The sequence below is a fragment of the Emys orbicularis genome, chromosome 22 (assembly GCF_028017835.1).
Source record: "Emys orbicularis isolate rEmyOrb1 chromosome 22, rEmyOrb1.hap1, whole genome shotgun sequence".
Classification (NCBI taxonomy): domain Eukaryota; kingdom Metazoa; phylum Chordata; order Testudines; family Emydidae; genus Emys; species Emys orbicularis.
In genome coordinates, this window is record NC_088704.1 from 14,101,291 (window position 1) to 14,120,402 (window position 19,112).

A 19,112-nucleotide genomic window follows, 5' to 3' on the forward strand; every position below is an offset into this window, starting at 1 on the left:
TGACAGTGGGGCATAACATCTCTCCCCCCTCCCCCAAAGTTTACCTCCCCTTCCTACCAGACTTTCTGCAAGATTGCTCTGAAATACAGTGTTAAAAAGCACAGAGGAATGTGTTGCTCCTGATTTAAAGGTGGATTGAAGTAGTAAGGAAAGGCAACACCTATAGAGAAGAGTATATGGGAAAATGGAAGCCCAGATGTGGTGTTTAATAGGCAACTCGGGCCACCACAGAATGTGGAGCAACAAGTTACTCCAGTCTCAGCTCTTTTTGTATTGAAACAAATTTTTCAAAGCAGCCTCATTGTGCATGACTGAGAGGAAGAAGGAGGAAAATCTTGATGTGATTTGGGGAGTGGGAGCAGAAATGGAGATGGAAACTGACCAACGGCTGGAGCTGGAAGGGAGAAAAAAAATCTAGAAAATAAATTCTAATAGAAATACTTAACACAGGAACAGCTATACTGGGTCAGACCCAAGGTCCATCTAGCCCAGTATCCTGTCTTCAGACAGTGGCCAGTGCCAGGTGGCCCAGAGGAAATGCACAGAACAGGTAATCATCAAGTGATCCATCCCCTGTTGCCCAATCCCAGCTTCCGGCAAACAGAGGCTAGGGACACCATCCCTGCCCATCCTGGCTAATAGCCATTGATGGACCTATCCTCCATGAACTTATCTAGTTCTTTTTTGACTTAATTGTCTGTAGTTTTATTGGTTTGTTTTTAGCTTCTTTTACATAAATTATGGAGCTATTTTTAGTTGCCCAAAGATATTTGTTTTATTAATAAAAAGAAGTCTGTCTTTTGCCTCACAGTATTTGCACCGAGCAGTGTTATAATCAAAGTGTCTTTCCAGGCTTCAGCCTCCTACTTCTCAGTGCACCTAAGGCCTGATCATATCCCCTCATGACATGAATGTCTCTTGTTGCTTAAATATCTTTCAGTTGCAAGGATTCCTGTTTTTATCAATGTGGAAATGACAGCACTGCGCACATTAAAACCATAGGTTCCCTTCCAGTTCGTACAAAGTCCAGGCTGGACACCTGGTGTTGTCATTTTAATGTCTAGCCATAGTTTTCTTTTAATACCCACCATGTTTTTTTAAGTAACAATGAGAAGTGTAAGATGGTTTCAGTTTTATTACACAATGGTATGCTTGTGGAAGGAAGCTATAGTTAAAATTTACCATTTCATTTTGGAGATTACTGTTGGTGTATGAAGTTGTTTCTTAGCTATTTAGTGTCTACCCTATTCATAGATTTTAAAGCTGTTGTGATCACCTAGTTTGACCACCTGAATAACACACAGGTAAGAGAATTTCACCCATTGATTCTTGTGTCCAGTTTAGTAACTTGTGGTTGAACTAGATCATGTCTTTTGGAAAAACATCCAGTAGTGATTTAAAGATTTAAATTGTACTCTTATTACCCATGCCAATTCCACTGAATAAGCATTAGGTCAGTTCGTGTGGTTGAAATGGTTGAATGGTGAAGCCTATCAGACCATACCTGTAGACAAGAAGTGTGAGCAAACCATGTGATTGGTAGAGGTTTCAGAATGTCAACAAAATTGAAATGAATCAAGCTTTGGAAATAGGGCATTGTCTAACCCACCGTTGCTGTTGAGGTAGGATATCCCACATTTACATTCCTGATAGGTACTTTTGGCATCTCATGAACAGGATGAGAAGGAATTTGGGATTGCTTTTTACTGCAAAATTTAATCAGAACAGATGGAAAATGTGAAAAAGTTGGTTATGAAATAACTAAAAATTGTCAACTCAGAATTACTTATTTAAAAAGCTCCTTCTCCCCATACCATTCATTATTTTTTTTAAAAAACATCACAACCAGGTAAAGTGAATGAAGAACATAATTCATCAGGCTTTGCACTCCACAGTGAAAATGTACTTTGTTTTACCTCCCCCCCAAAATGTTTTTTACAGGTGGTGATTAAACACAACTGCTAAAATGCCATTAAGTGCCTTTGTTAACAGGTTAAGTCTGCAATGGTATCTTTATTCAGTATCTCCAATTTAGCATCTGACATTTCCTGTTATTAAATTTATTGTGGTGAATTTGCTAAATTAGGTATTTCAAATGGTTCCTTTTGCAGAAAGGGTTGTATTTAGTTTGAGGAGTGGTGTAGAGTAGGCTGGAAAGTGGAAGAATTATAACAACACTTAGCACTTGTTTAGAAAGTTCAGCTGTAGGTTTTCTAAATGCTTTGGAGGTAGGGGTTCCGTTTTACAGATGGACAAACTGAGTCCATTTGCCCAGTGTCTCCCAGTGAGTCAGTGGAATTACTGGGAGTAGAACCCATGTCTTCCAACCCTGTGCCTTGGACCACAGGTTGCTCTGACATTTTGCACTGGCCCTGCTCTTCCATAGATGGATTGTTCTGGTAAAGAGAACAGTTGTGTCTATATGATGACCACTCTTTGGAACTGCTTTCTTCACACTAATATTTCTGTGAAATTATTTATATTGAAATTTCAAACGTACTCTGTTACCTGATGCTGCAAATGCATAGTGCCTATAATGCAATGCATGGTGACAGTGATGTTAAGAAAACTAAAAACCTTCCAGCCCAGAGCCATACTGAGTGTTTTTGTTAAGAGCTGTGAAGCGCTTTGGGTTACATGCTGGCACATACTTCTTGATTTGGCTGATTTTCATCCTACGCTGCTGGTTGTATAGGTACGTTGCAGTGCACTGTGGGGTATAGGGGCTGGCGTTTGGGCATTATAGTCCTCCCATTACGGCTGCCATCTTTCTCTGCAGTAGAAGCACATAATGTGAGGAGTGTGTTCACCGTGATGGGGGATAATGGCTTCTCTGACAGTGTGAAGTGCCCCTGATTAACTGACACTGAAGCCAGGAGAAACACCAGTATGAGTAGTGCTCGGAGCAGTGGTTCTCAAGCTTTTTATCATTGTGGGCTGCATATGTGTTCCACAATGTGTTAGGTGGGCCGCATCCAATACTATCTGTATGGCCCTGAGGATGTCACATGGACTGCAGCTGTGTGCTGATTGGGCCATGGGTTGGGGCTCACTGGCTCAGAGGAACACACTGCACCAGTCCTCATTACATAGTAGAGGTGTTCTTGTCTAAAGGCAGGTGTCTTCCTTATAGTCAAGATTCCTTGCTCAGGATCCTGAGTGCTTTTATGACCCCTCTCCCTAGCACTTTTACTGTTCTCTTGTGACACCATTTGGAGACTTGATCCAGTGGTTGAAAAGAAGTAAATGGGTGTGAGTAATTCAACTCTTGGATGGGAGTCCAGCCTCAACGTGCCAATCATTGATCATTCCTGCCTCCGCACCAAAGAAGGGTTCCCTGACAATTGAACCAAAGCAGTTCTGCTGCCAAGGAAGCAAGGGATTTGTGTGGTTAATTCCACAGGGGCTGCCTGCACTGCAGCACACTGAAGAGAGGTGCAGGGCTCAGAAGATCCACTGCTGTATGGATCCTCTACCCTATGGTGGGATATTTCAGTGGGCTGAACTAGTTTCTGTGGGATAGTTCCTCACCCACTCCATGGTGTGGGGGAGACTGTGCCCATCTGCCAGCACTTAGGCCAGATTTGGCTGATAGTGTATTGAGATGAGAGCTGACTTAAATCACGTGTTACCTTTCTGGTAGTTAATTTAATTTCCCCCATAGTATACACAGGGTCCAGATTTTCAGTGTCACCCAGTTTTTTGCAGGTAGAACTTGGCACTCACGAATAATGGTGCCTGCATTCTTATGCCTGCAAAAAAGGAAGCTCAGGCCAGGCCCCTTTAACAATCCAGTCACCAATTATTTAGCTATGATCCTTTTACACTGATTTATTTGTGAAATTCTTTGGGGGTGGGGAGGACTGGAAGCCACAAGTCCCAAAGCTGCAGGCCAAGGTAAATAGCATGTCATAATATATTTAACAAATGAGGATGCAAACCATAGGGAAATAACACAGGAGAGGAAGAATATATTCCCTGGTTGGGAAGTTATTGAATGTTTAGAGCCAGGGAATAGATAGATTAATCTGGGGAAGGGGAAGCCACAAAAAGGTCCCCGAGCTACAGACTAAGCTGCTAAGTGTGTCAAACTTTACTAGCCATAGAAACCACAGAAATAGATGCATCAAAGCAAGGCGGAAACACATTGCACTGGCTGGGAAGCTACAGAACATTTAGAGCTGGGTGGTAGGAGAGAGTTCCCTGGTTCACCTCTTGGCTTTAAAATAAAAACAAAACAAAACAAAACAAAAAAATCAGGACTCTGCAAGACTTGTAGTTCCTGGCCCACCAAGCCCATTGGCAGAGGAAAATACCTCCCTAACCACACTCTGTTAGCCTTCAGTGTTTAAGGATTTAGCTCTGAATCCATTCCCCGATTTTCCCCTCGGATCCCTGCTTTACTAATGACAGGAGCAGAATTCTGGGCATGTTGTTGTAGCCCTGTGGGTCCCAGGATATTAGAGAGACAAGGCGGGTGCGGTGGTATCTTTTATTTGGACCCGCTTCTGCTGGGGAGGGAGACAAGCTTTCGTGGAGCAGAATTGTACAGTCTTAGGGGGCTTTAACCCACTCCAGCTCAAGCTGACCGCTCGCCTTGTGCTCAAAGACCCCCGTGCGGATGCTTCCAGGGCCCCCTTGCCTTGTAGCGTGGGGGCCGGGCGGCGGGCAGGAGGCTGGGCGCTAGGGCGAGAGCTGCCCACCCCTCGCCCAGCGATCCAGGCCGCCTTTTGCAGCGCACCCGAGGCTCTCTTCCCGAGCCGCACAGCCCGGCGGAGATCACATGTTAAGCTGCTGCCGCCCGCTGCCTCCCTCCCCCTTTGTAGTGTCAGAGCCCCGGCGTGACAGGCGAGCTCCGCTCGGAAGCGCTGCAGCCTCCCACCTCCGGAGAGCCCGTGCATGGCACCTGAGCCGGATTTACCTGTGGCTGCCGGAGACAGAACCAGGTCTCGCGCCTCTCCGCCTCGCTGGCCCTGCATGAGTGGGGCTCTGCCAGGGGGAGGGAGCGCCGCGGGCGACCTGCTTTGGGGTGCTGGGCTTTGCGGGGGTTGGGTGTGTTTTATCCCTATTATTTTTATTGTAGAGCTCGCGTCAAGCTCGCCGAGATCCCCAGGCGGGCTCGAGCAAGAATTCACCACTCGGGATCCGGCTTGCAATGAGGCGCATTTCAGAGCCGGGAACAGACTTTTATGGCTCATTTCAAGCTCACCCCACCCCACTCTGGATTGAACAACCTCCGCTCTCCCCTGTTATTTTTAGGGGCTGTCTGAACCCAAGGAAATTGCAAACAAAACCCACCCCCAAAGGAGAAGCCCCGGGGAGGGGGGAGCTTTCTCTTCTCCAAGTGGATTATTGCAAAGTGAAAGAAGAAGAGTCTCTTGCTGCCTTGGATTTGAAACCAAACATGAACTGTTCTTAAAAAAGAGGGGAGGGGGGATAACAAGCAGCGATATTTTTCCCCCTTGAAGGGATTTATTTGGAAGCCGTTTGCCTTTATTCCTACCAAAGTAGCGTGGATCTTTTTGTGGGGTGTGTGTGGGGGGGGGCGGTGTACCCGTGAAAGGACTTTTAACCTTTTCCTCACCCAATTGGAGAGTCACTTTAAAAAAAATCATAATGTTACATATTCTTCTTTCCTCCTTGTCTGTGTGATTCTCCCCCCCCCCCCCCCTTAGTTGTAAATAGATTTTGCTGATTTTTTTTTGTGATTTATTTTTATGGAGAGGAGCTGACTGTGTTTCTCAAACCCTTGAACGCTAACTGGAATCATTTTGTACCAAGGGCTGAGCAGTTTTTTTTAGCTCCAAATATTGGAAGTTTGTGGTTCAATTCTAAGTAAATCTGAATTTTTAGAGTGCTTTTCAAAGCCTTCCCCTTTTTGATGGCTTCAGTTGTATGTGTGCACATTTCTCTCCTTTTATCAGCAGTCCCTAAGAGGAGAACAGTTATTTTGCTGTTTAAAAATATTTTTTTTCTCTGCTGACACTCTGTTTTTATCTTTTTACACAGAAACGCTTCATTAAAGGGCTGAGACAGTACGGCAAGAACTTCTTCAGGATCCGAAAGGAGTTACTTCCCAATAAGGAGACTGTAAGTACAATTGGACTTTTATGTAACTTGCCTTTTTCCTCCCCCTCTGCTGCTTCTAACCATTTGATCTTATGAAACAGTTTTCTTTAACCCTCAATTGAGTGTCTGGCTCAAATGTATGGAAGAGAAATCCCCAGCTGACAAATGCTACTGTATTTTTTTTTCTACCTGCAATTTTTAAGCATTGTGTATGAAAGATATAAAATAGGCTTGTTGTTATTGGAGGAAGTCATAGGGGGTTGGGAAGGTATTTATGGAGCCCAAATCTAATTTTAAATATAGACATTATCATGGGATAATTCATTTATGTCATCAACTTAAGCTCAAATGGCAGTGGGTAATTAACAAAAGCCTAAATCAAAATAAAATCTGATTGAATCTGGAAGAATGAGGTGTGTGCTGGCCGCTTTTATGTTTGGACAGCAAATGTAAGACTTTTCTTTCCAAATTGAATTAAGGATTGTTACTTGTTTGACCTTAATACAACTACATAATTGTCAAATTCTACTAAAAATATTGGTAAGCATTTAAGAAGGGAGGTAGATGAGGAAGAGTGCTGTACTTTAAAGGGTTTGGGAAGCTCTGGGAATCTACTTAGTTTTTCCATTAGCCCTGATTGCCAAGCCTCTCTAGAAGCTTCGGTTTCCATGCTGCAGGTGTCATTTAACTACTTGTAGAGTGGTGTTGGAAAGCAGTCTTCACTATTGCCCTGAATTTAGGGACAAGTGAAGTGAAAATGTTGGTGCAGCGCTTATTTTGCTGGGTGAGAAATGGCATTCATATTCATGGGATGCTGTTGAAAATATTTATTTAAACATCACTGGATGGAGGTGACTTAATATTAAATCTATTTTGTGTGAAACTTTAATGTTGAGTGGAAAAAATAATTGTAATAGTGTATGGGTTTTTTTTTTTTTTTTTTTTTTTTAAACCATCTAAGGATACTAAGATGTTTCCTTCCTACCCTCCTGAGGTATGTCTTTGTGACATTATATTGTTACATCACAGTCTCTCATGGGCAAAACATTAATACCATCACATGAATCAAACAGAAAGGGAGAGTGAAAGGTTTATCCTAGAGAGTCTGTCTGTGGATTAATATGCCAATGTTATTGGTAATGTTAGGAAATATTAGTTACTGCACCAAGAGCAAATAGACTTGACTTTACTATTTTGATGCATTTTTTATGAGTGAAGGTGGTTTGTAGAGAGATGACATCTTCGAAGGAAATTGGACAATACTTAGCAACATTTAACAAATCCAGGATGTAATCAGCTTAAGCAGTTCTTCCTTCATTATTCTTCAGAATAACTCCCCAGAAATGTTTTTAGGAGAGATTGGCTTTTAGATTAGAAGTGCATTTTGCTGCTAGGAAAGTACTTGATTATTGAATACTACTTAAGAAAAATATGTCCATTTCAGCTGCATGTACACGGAAATGTATTTTTAAAAATAAAATACTTTCTCTCTCTGCAAAAGAATTTTTTTTTCAGTATATCAAAGAAAAGACACATTGAAGTAAGGCAAACTGGGGACATATTTCTGACCCTACTTTCCAGTGCTGTACAATTTGTCTTTTGCTTTTGAACTTGAATTTCTCAGACCTTGTGCCCTCCCTAAAAGTTCTGTGAAGTTGCAAGCTATGTGAAATTTGATACAGGCCATCACTGTTCAAGCATTACATTTTTATTGTGCTAGGCCTAAACTTCTAGTGCTGAGAAGATTAAGCATTAAGGTGAAGCGATTTGAAGTAGAGTGTAGTAGATGGTATTGAGCAGGCTGTTTTAGCCCCTAGTGGTAACTGATCTACAAGTAACCCTTGACCTACATCAGATTGTTTAATCTCCATTTCCTATTCTTGCCCACAAGTTTAGTTTCTGCTTTTTTAGTGCTCAGTCTTGCACTCCTTGTTCACAGTAGAAGTTTTGCCTGAGTAAGGAGCGTAGGATCAGACCCGTATTAGCTAATGTTTGACTCCTTGGGTTTGCTTTTTCCTTTAGGAGAATTTCCAAACTATAAGGCTATGGAATTAGATCTGCCGTGATTTTCTTTCATCAGAATGGCTTCAAACTACTTGCCTGCCACCATTCTCCTCCAATATGAAATAAGCTCCTAATAACTCTTAAATTATTCTCTCTCTGATTCCTGGCCACTAGACCATCACTAGGAATAGCTCTGAAAAATGACTAAATAAGCAAGACAGAGCTTTGGGAGCTGCTCCCAAAGTCTGCAAAATATATTTTAAAAGGAGTCAGGGCTATTTCTGAAGTGACCTGTCCTAAGTGGAAACAAGATTATAGGTCATATGTACTTCTAATTAATCAGAGCTCATCAGGTAAATCATTCATAACTTGGGAGAGGAGGACAAAGGTTATCCCTGCCTGCTTTGAACGGTTAAATAAATCTCAGTCATCATGTACTGAGAAATCCACTTACAGCCAAACTTTCTTAATATCAGTTCTGTTTATAGTATAAGCCCCTTCTCCACACACACACACACACACACACACACACACACACACACACACACACACACACACACACACACACACACACACACACACACTCTTTTACTGCGAGAGAACTACGGCCTGATGCCTCTCTGATCTTGCACAGATCCTTGTTGCAATGTTACAAGAATTATGCTTGAAAGAATCTGATAGAAGAATAAAATTGTTAAAGACTGAACCGGATTCTCATTTACATTGTCTGCTTTACACCGCTGTTTAAATGGGCCTTAAGATAGGTGCGACTATAACTTATTCTACTTTACTCTGGCCTGGGTGTAAATGAGAATTAGGTCCTATATCTACTGTGCTTTGTTTTCTGCAAGCCTACTAGAGAACACTCTGCTTGAGGGATGCCTTCACTCCCACCTCTACCTATCCCCCACCCCCTCAATGTATCATATCCTTTTAAAGGAAATCCTGGATTGGCCAATTTGTGCATTTTAGCTGTGACACAGTTTCTTCTAAACGAATAACCAGCAAGGAAAATATCCTGATGAAAGAATGTATTTGCCGTATATCAAAGCTGTGTGTTTTAGGTCTTCACACTCCCAGTTTATTTCAAAGCAATTATGTCTGAGAGAAGGTTCCCAGTGGGCGTGTGCATAAATAGCTTTAACATTCTCTTCAAGCTTTTATGAGCAAGACACACAGGAACTAAAGCTAGCTCTTATCTGAGCATGCCCCCTGCTGAAATGGGAATGCTGGAGTTGATTAAGGAAAGCTAACAAGTTTATGGAGCTTTAGTTGGATCAGTAAATGTTAACCATGTAATACCCCGGAGAAGAAGGCCCGTGTGTAAATTTGTTTTAATATAATTTTTGTAATTTGCTTTGGGTTGTCATATAACTTTATATTTCTCTTTTCTTGCTAGTACCCTACTCCCCTCATTCCCTCATGAATAGTTTTTCATACCTCTTCTGGTTAATACACTGGTGGTCAAAATGGCAAACTATGTCAGACTAATTTTCAGGGAATCAGAGAAATATAGGGCTGGAAGAGACCTCAAGAGTCCATGCCCCCGTGCCGAGGCAGAATTAAATATACTTCTTGATCATGCTAGCAACCTGGTCGGTCCTTTCCCCTTAATAGCACTAAGAACAACGTTTTCAGAAACGCCTAGATCCATTTTCAAAAGTGATGTTGGCAGCTAATTGCCTAGCTTGCTTTTGAAAATGGTACTCGGGCTTCAGTTATTCTGAAAATTTGAGTTTAGATGTGCAACTAGAAGAAGGCACTTTGGTCAGTTGCTTTAGCTTTAAGTAGAAGCTTTCCATGTCTGGGCCTTAGTTTAAAAAAAAAAAAAAAAAAAAGTTGAAATTCTGTAAGCCCCATGTTCGTAACCCTCATTTTACGCCACATTCCGCAGAGGATGGCATTGAATTACCTGAGCTGAAGAATTCTACATGAAATACCATAGTGATAGGCCTAAAACAGATGGACTGTAGGAGCCACAGGGCTGGGAGCTGGTGGTCATAAGTTTTTCCTAAAGCACTTAGCACACTGGTGCTGTATAAATGGTAAAAAGATGGAAAGAAGGTGAGGTGAGCCACACTGGTCTCCTTGCTTGTTCCAGGCGAGGAACTAGAGTTGAGGAACAGGTCAGGCAACTCTGCTCTTTGGCTTACCAGACATTGAGAACGTTCCTGTGTTAGAAATCCCAGTCAGGACCAGGAAGAAGAGAGAGCACTGAGTTGTGTTGTCAGGGAAAGAGCTTGGTCAAATTTAGAGCTGGGCGCTGGGAGTCAAAGCTGAGTTCTGTTCCTGTCTGGTTGACTTGTGTGGCCTCGGGTAACTCACTCAGGGACAGTTGCTTTAAGATATAAGAACCCTGAACTTCCATTGAGACTACTGCACATCCTCTTATGCCCAGCTTTTAAATGACAATAACTCTTATCTTTAGGAAGTGCTTTTGAGATCCTTGAATGGCTAATTTTTTTTTTTTTTTACAGAACGCCTGTAGTGCTGGTTGATCATGGCAGGAAGCTAATTGTCTGTCCAGCCTTCACCCACCAGGCTGAAGGGCTTGAGTTCCTTTCATAGTTGCTTAGAGCTTGTCTGCACATGAAAATTGATTTGGAATAAGGCAGGGTGTGAATTTAAAGTAGACTAGCTATTCCTGAGTAACTGCATTTGTAGACCCTCTTATTCTGGAATAAGAGTGCCTTTTTCTGGTGTAATTTTTAATTAAATTAAGGAAATTTGAAATAAATCACTCTTATTCTGGAATAAGAGTAAGCGCACATGGAATCATTTAGGAATAGCTATTCCACTCTCAATTCACACTCTACAACATTCCGAATTAGCTTTCATGTGTAGACAAGCCTTAGTGAACTCCCTACAAAGCCTTATTGTCGTCTTTTTGTAACGGAGTTCAGTATTTAGTGCAATCTTGCTCTGAGTCTCCACATTGGGCATAGAGGCTCCACTAGCATCTTGATTTTCGGCTTGGCCAGTTAGCAAGGGATAAGAGAGAGAGAAGTTAATCTAGAAGTTGTACCTGAGGGCTGGTGCCATTGCATTTAGCGTCTGAAATCTACAGTATTTATGAAAAAGTCATGAAAATCAACTGCCTCCCTTAGACCAAAAATGTATTCTATTAAATATGTGCAAAAGTACTGAATATGCATCATCCTTTTCTTTAGGCAAAATATTGGCTTTTCAGGCAGCAAATTCCCTCTGCCCAAACTGAATGCTGTGGGGACTTATCTCTGAGACTGAATAAGCTGTACTCTGTTAATATTAGCAGGCCAAAATGACTGCAGCCTGAGCTTTCAGCATAAAGTTTTATTTAATTTCCGATTGGGGGTTTAGATAAACAATCTGATTCTTGCCTCATTAATGCTTAATCTAGTGTTACATAATCTACAATATTGGCTTCCTCAGTAGCTCCTAAAAAAACAGAGTGCTATAATGTATTGCTGCAAAACAGTGGAAGTTTAGAAAGGTCACTGTATTTAAGGCACTAAGACGGGTGAGGTATTTGTCCTCTGTACAGTCAGTACTGTATGTAATTAAGCAAATCAGCTAACAGCCTAAGTAATGTTTGTCCAGCCCACTTGTAAGCAAATTAAAGGTAATGATTTTCTCTCACTGTATCTGGTCAAATAGTAGATGTTCCTTTAACAAAGGGAATGGAATAATTACTTAGGTGAGGGTTTTTTTTCACTCCCTCAGTATAAAATGATGGATTAGCCTTGCATCAGCTTTTTCACATTAAAGTATAACATAACTTATTTTCACCAGTAGCTAAACTTAACTGTGTGTACGTGGCATGGACAGTATTACTCACTGTCCTCCTTTCCCACAGGAAATATATTTTGTTTGGACAGTATATTCCCCTAATGATGGGTTATTAATACACAGTTTGGTTCTGGTGCAATATTTCTCAAGTTGCCTTTGCTTCAGCAGCGTAGAGCACTCGAATAAGGATAAGCTACGTACGGGTTTTTTTGTTCAAATGCCATACCTTTTTCCTTAATAACTTGTTCTACCCCTGATGCAGTCAGAGCTGAAATTTTCCATTAGAGTTTGAAATGACTGCCAACGTAAACAGCCAGCACTTCTTTTGGTTTCAGTTCTCCTCATTGCTGCTAGTGTTTCCACCCTATGGATATTGCAGTAGGAGGATTTTATTCTTGTTAAAACAGGGACCAGGCTTCAGACTATTAAATCTGATGACCTCACACTTCTCTTTTTTTCTGCAGTCATAGCAGATATCCCACTGGGCTTTTGTCCAGCGTGAACAACAGGCTGCGGGATGGGTTAGTTGCTCTCCCTGTGTAAGTGAACCATTGATTCGTTTGCATAACAAACAAACAGAAAAACCCACACTTCAGTAGGGAACATGTTGGCTTATTGGTTTTTTTTACCCAGTGAGTGACTTTCTTTGCTGATTAATGGAGCCCAGGATATTAGTGTGTCTGTGCTCGAGGTATAGTAGTCTGTTAGGCAGTGGTTGACTTTCCACTGCACAACAGGAGCGGACTGAACAAGTCGTCGAATTTTATGAAATGTTTAACTTGAAGGAGCTGAGCCCAAATGGGAGAGCATCATAGATTTAAGTAAAAAGAACAAGGAGTCCTTGTGACACCTTAGAAACTAACAAATTTATTTGGGCATAAGCTTTTGTGGGCTAAAACCCACTTCATCAGATGCATGGAGTGGAAAATACAGTAGGAAGATATATATACAGAGAACATGAAAAGATGGGGGTTGCCATACCAAGTGGTATTGAGCTGAAAGCTGTTTACAAAGACCAGATATTTATCTATTGAGGGGGTGTTCAATAATGTGTATTCACCATGGTTTGGCTTGATTTTAGATGAGGAAACATTTGACTGTTAAACCTAATGCAGACTCTTGTATTGGATAGTAAAACAAATGGAAGGTTTGGAAAGGTATTAAAAAAGTTCTGATTCCGTCTGTGTCTGTCCACTCTGGAAATGATTCCATATTTTATAACACAGATTAATAGAAAGTCCATTTCTAAACCTGGACTGCATGTTGGACAACCTCTCAGTTCTTATTTCATGTATTATATACCATACACTCTCCTATTCTTCTTCTCTCTCTCTGTTGAAAAGTTTTCTTTCTGTTCTGTTGTGGCAGGTTGTATCCTAAAGGCATACATAATCTGTTATTTAAATCTTCTTTCTGAACTCTGCCGATCTACATTGGACAAGCTCAGTTTCATGTCACCAATATATGGCCATTAGTCTAAAGACAAGGTCACACCTTGGGTTAGTCTACATGAAGCCAAAGCCTACCCTTTCATGTATATGTGCCACTACCATTGATTTCAGTGGGAGCACCGAGGTGCAGGGGCATAATCTGGCCTGTTTGCATTGATTTTTCTAAAGTTTATCTTGTGCTTTTAACAGCTTTCCCCCCATTTTCATCAAATTAATTTGTTCTGTTGATATTAATAACTTTCCATTCACCCTGCTCCCCTCCCCCACTTCCCATCAAATTACTTTTAAAAAGTTAGACCAAATTAATTTGAAACTTTAACAGCTCAGGGCCTGAGCTGCTCATTTGAGCAGCATACTGAAAACCTTCATAGGTGATGCAACCAGGGACAATAAAAAGGTTCATTGTGTCCATTGGACTCTCCAGTTCTGTGTAGTATGGGCAGTAAATCAACTCTCTTGTTTGCACAGTGATTCTGTTTTCTAGTTTACTTATGAGATTGAAAACCATTGTTTATTTTACTCTGCAGGTTTAGAGGTAGTTAGAGGTAAAATATTGTTGCAAGCAAAAGAGAACCATTAGCCAATTGCATCTTGTTCTGTCAACGAGCCAGTGAGCACAATTCTTGCTTCGGTGGGGAAAAATGCCTATTTAGAGATCTAAGCCAAGAATATTTGAGAAATTGATGCAATATTGCACAACTTTCTCTTTCAGCAATTTAGGAAGAACGATGTTTGTGTGACTCTTGGTAATTCTGTTACACAGACGCACTGTATTTTCCTTACCTTCTGTTTGATTTGCTATCATAAGACATTTTATTGTCTTGGTTGTTTAATCTCTTATTGAATCGTGAGTTCTCATTCCATGTCCATGCTATAGGAACAAGAATCCCTTTGAAAAGAATGTTTCCGTTTTCAACAACGGAATTTCTGAATTTTGCATCTTCCCTTTCTTACAAGAAAAGGTATTCGCTTTTCTTTCTTTGTAGCAGCTGAGACTGTACCAGATCCTCAGGCATCAATCTAAGGGTCCTGGGAATCTCAGATATTTAAAGTAGGTCTCTCCTTAGATGTTTGCACATTTTTTTCCTCTTTTCCCGTTGAGTTTCATCTATCCTGACACAGTCATTTTCCACGAGGTTGGAGCAGCAAGCCCATCATTTTGGTTTGCTTTCTTCCCAGTGCAGAGGGTGAAGATATGCTTTAGAACTTGGATGTGGTTTTAAAAAAGAAAAAAAAAAAGAGAGAGACTCCTGAAGCAGTATCTTTGTTTGTGAAATTTCCTGTCCAGGGATTGTTGACTCACCTATAAACTTTAGATAACAGGGTATAACGCTGTAGAGTTTGGGTAACTACACAGTGCCAAAGAAGCTCTGTTTAGCTCTGCATGGTGTTTTGGTTTTTGAAAAATATCCTGATAATCTGTTAGGAAAATATGGACACTTCAGATTACATTTTCAGCAATCAGTAGGATTATTATTCAGATAATAGGCACAGAGAGAGCACTACAGAAATAATCCTATTGATTGTACTTATGATTCCCATTACTGTTGAATCAGAACACCTCACGGTCTTTAATATATTCACACTTCACTGTACAACACCACTGTGAGGTAGAAAAGTAAGTATGGTTACCCCATTTTACAGATCGGGAACTGAGACATACTAAATGAATTGCTCGAGGTCACGCAATGTCTGTGGTGGAGTAGGGAGTTGAACGTACAACTCCCAAGTCCTAAGCACCTTAACCACTGGAGTTTTCCCTCTCTACTAGCATAAAGATTCATGTTCCTGGTCTAAAGTAAGATCTCCCATCCTACAGCTGTTTGGTTATGCTCATACTGTGTTGAAAGGCCTTGCTGTATTTTAAGAGCCATGATCATCTGTGCTGGAGGAGTGCTTTTGAAGAAGAAACCTGAAAGTCCCTGTCTTGCAAGAGAAGTGTGTTGCACCAGAATTTCTCTACTTCAAGTAATATAAAGTCTTTAGATAGCAAGTGCTGAGAGCTGTTGTCCTCTGACTAGGCCTTCTGTCCTATATTTTCTCTCCTAGACAACTAGTGGACATAATAACTTAATCCAGACTGGCATAGGGACTGGGTGCAGAGAAGATTGAGGGCTTGACCCTCAAGCCGTGGATATGAATGAAGCCCATTAGTCCACATTATAGCACATTGTGAAACAGTGAATTCTCAGGTGATAAAATCCACACAGTTCCATTCTTGGGTTGTTATTAAAATACATGTAAATATTTTAGCATAGCAGTCATTGCTATTTTTAAAATGTATGCAAAAGTGTTAGCTGCATGGGTTTTATTGCGGGGAGGGGTGGTCTTTGTTTTTGGGCCAAATTTTGTCCTTACCTACACTCAGGAGGCCAATGAATGGATGACATGGATAGAGTTTTTGCTAGGCTTCTTCCATGCTTATGTTTGAGGAGCAAGCAGATGTGTTGCCTATCAAGATTTCCCTTCCCCTCCCCCCCCTCCCTGTTATGTTATGAGTCTTAGTAGAAGTGCCCCCTGTCTTATGGAGAGGGCCAAATGGAGTTGCAGTATTGTAACTGAGTGGCATTTGGCCAAGTATATTGAAAAAGACTCATCCAAGTATTGCTCCAAATGTGGTGTGTTCTCTGTTTCTGGGCTGGACTGTATTAGCTCTCAATGTTGAGATTTGCAGGAGGAGACTTTCTTGAGCTATCAAGTCCCAGAAGTAAAAAATGGCATTTTCTGACCCATCATATATTCCACGATTGCAAGAGGATCAGGGTAGTTGGGAGTTCGTAGCTGTTCAAGGCAGTGTGCAGTTCTCTAACACAGGTATTCATGGCTCCAGTTTCCAGGACATGTGGTTCAGTGGAGCAAACATGTTTCAGGGCAAGTGATTGTGTGCCAAGAAAAGATGATCAGATTTTGGCAGTGAGTAGACAACCTTTTCATGTTTCTTGCCCGCCACACCGGGCATGAAATTAACGTTCTTCTCACACAACAGATCATTGGCCTTAAATCACTGCTTCCTAGCCCAGATGCACTGTAAGAACCATATCCACAATGTTATCTTGGCATAAAATCAGGCCTCCCCCCCAAAAAATACATTATTCAGTCCTAAATATTCCTGTAATATGCTGCTATAACTGTGCTGTGAGAGTCAGACAATGATAATTTTAGGAGACAGATGCACTCATTTTGTTCTTTTTGTTTCAAACCAGCTGTAAAAAGCAAACGCTAGGCTTGATTACTAGCTTCTTCTAGCCAAGGAAAACTCCCTGGAATTTTACAGCTTCTAGAATAAATTGGGAATGGAGAGTTATGGGGCAGTGATTTTATTTGAGGGGTCTGTGGCATGAAGGGAGCTGAGGTGGTTTGTTGTTACCAGAACCCTGTGGTGGCATTATACCTATGTAGTTCACAATGTGTTTATTTAATATGGCATACAGAAACGCATTCTCTTTCCTCCTGCCTTCCTCTTCTGCTCCAAAACTCTTCCTCACAGGGAAGTGCTTACTGCAGAAGTTTGATAGAGTCAGATTTATTTGCAGCAGTAAATGGATGATGGTTGATCCAAGGAATGGTGCATTTCTTTGTGTAAACATCCATCCCTTTTATTGCAGCAGACTGTTAAGAAAACAGAGAGACTGAGCCCTAACTTCCATTGAAGTCAATGGACGATAGGATCTTGAACTTGCACCATTGATATCTGCAGGAGCAAGTCCTTGTAGCAGTGAATACCTTGCAACATCAAGTCCCCCGTTGCTAGTGAGTTTGTATTTTGAGCTTCCAATAAACAGGACTCCCTCTACTGACCCTGGCTTTGCATCTGTTACTGTTTCCAGAGCTGTATACATTTCTGCAGGCACCACAATGCAGTTGCACAGCAGAGAAGTAAACACAAAGCAGAATGTTTGCTGCTTGGCCCACTAGAAAAACAAAAGGGGGTGTACTATTGCCACCCCCAAGCAGCCAATAATCATGAGTTAGATTCCACAAAAAATCATGAAATTGGCTTTAAAATCTTGAGATTTTAAAAATAATTAATTTTGAGTTATTTTTATTTCCGTTCTTTTTTAAGCCTTTAGGGTTCATGTTTTCCATCTTTTGTCTACAACTGAGAGGTCTAGAAATTACCTTTTATTAAAAATAAATAAAATAAAAGCTGGGACTGTCATGTAATCACCTGACTCCAGAAACTGGGACTTTAAGGAAAAGTACCAAATATCACGAGACTCGTGATAAAATTGCGAGAGTTGGCAGTGCTGGGGGTGGGAAATTCTTATTTCTTTTGACCATCTGGTAAAGGCAGAATTGGCAGGGAACATTTCCCTCTCCCTCCCACACTTCAGAGAGACTGTGACAGAGTAAAATATCAACTACCCCCAAAAAGTAGGTGACAAATGCCTCCTTACCACAGTGAAATCCATCACTCTTCATCTGGACAGAATGTTTTCATTTGATTTTGCTCCCATTTTCCATGCTCCTAACCCCCCCCCCCCCCCCCCACGCTTCCCTGACAGGAGCTGAATTATTTCTTGCGGTGCATCTAAAACCCTAATCTTTAAAGAAAAGGAGGGTGCATTCCATGTAATAAAACAGAGCTCTTTTTCCCCCTTCCATCTTGAATGTCCTCCCTGTTGTTTAATTCTGTGCCTGCTTTGTGCCTAAAGCCTGTTCTGAGTAAGCGCTAGCGCATCCCAGAGGAACTCTTGATTTATTTTGCTAACTCTACCCTTCTCTCTCTGTGGTTCAGAAACCTTTAATGATCTGTGAAGCTCCAAGAGTTCAGAGCAAAACAGTAGTAGTTTTAAGAACCTCCCCTACTACATAACAGTCCTAACACTTTCCACACGCTGGGTTTTTGACCTCATGAAAGGCTGACCTCCTACAAATTTTAGTTGTACAGCAAGGCATCTTGGGCTGGGGCTCACTAATGCTATTGTGAAATTTAAAAAAAAAAAAGTTGTAATGAAAATTCTGGGCTCTTAGCCAGAGAATAGGATGTGATAGAGTGAAAATGTTTCTGTTGCCCTTTGTTATTCCTCCAGCTTTGATTAGCTTTGTTTCCAGTAAGCTTAATTATGTTCCCTTTATTTTTTTGTGACTAAGGAGGCGATCCTTCCTAAAGCCGCATCTTTCATTACCCAAACTGCAGCAGTTGGAAGGAATCTGAGAAATAAATCCTGCCAACCAAAAAAACCTCACAAAACACTGCAAACAAATCTCTATTGCTCCCTCTTTACTTACATTTTCTCCAAAGCTGTGAGAGGGACAGGGGAGGGATAGCTCAGTGGTTTGAGCGTTGGCCCGCTAAACCCAGGGTTGTGAGTTCAATCCTTGAGGGGGCCACTTAGGAATCTGGGGCAAAAATCAGTACTTGGTCCTGCTAGTGAAGGCAGGGGGCTGGACTCGATGACCTTTCGGGGTCCCTTCCAGTTCTATGAGGTAGGTATATCTCCACCACTCTTTCATTGCCTATCCTCCCTGCATTCCCTTCCTGAAAGTCTCTGCCCACCTTTCAGGCAGTCAGAACTAACTGCAGAGTAGACCTTTTGAATCTTTTTTTTTTAAAAACTAACAAACTATGATGTGCACACAGAGAAGCCCCTCTTGGCTTCCCTCATCTTCCCTTCTCATAGGGGTAGGGTAAGAACTGACCTGACACTACATGCTCTTTTTATGAGATGAGGGTTCCCATGTCTCCTTTGGAGTCTAATATTGTCATACGTGTCTCTATTTTTATGCCCTCAGCCAAGCATCACAGATGGACAATGTTGTGCAGGCCAGAGGATAATACAATATCCTGAGAATTCTGGGGCACTGGAGGAGAAAATA

At 41.4% G+C, this 19,112-nt stretch overlaps 1 protein-coding gene across 1 annotated transcript in view; it reads left to right on the forward strand.

Moving 5' to 3' along the window:
• Positions 1–19,112, forward strand: part of RERE (arginine-glutamic acid dipeptide repeats) — a 311,393-nt gene that overhangs the window by 228,901 nt on the left and 63,380 nt on the right. Inside the window, exon 11 of the mRNA XM_065421264.1 lies at positions 6,010–6,090. Coding sequence (XP_065277336.1) covers positions 6,010–6,090 — 81 coding nt within the window. The remainder of the gene's footprint in view (positions 1–6,009; positions 6,091–19,112) is intronic.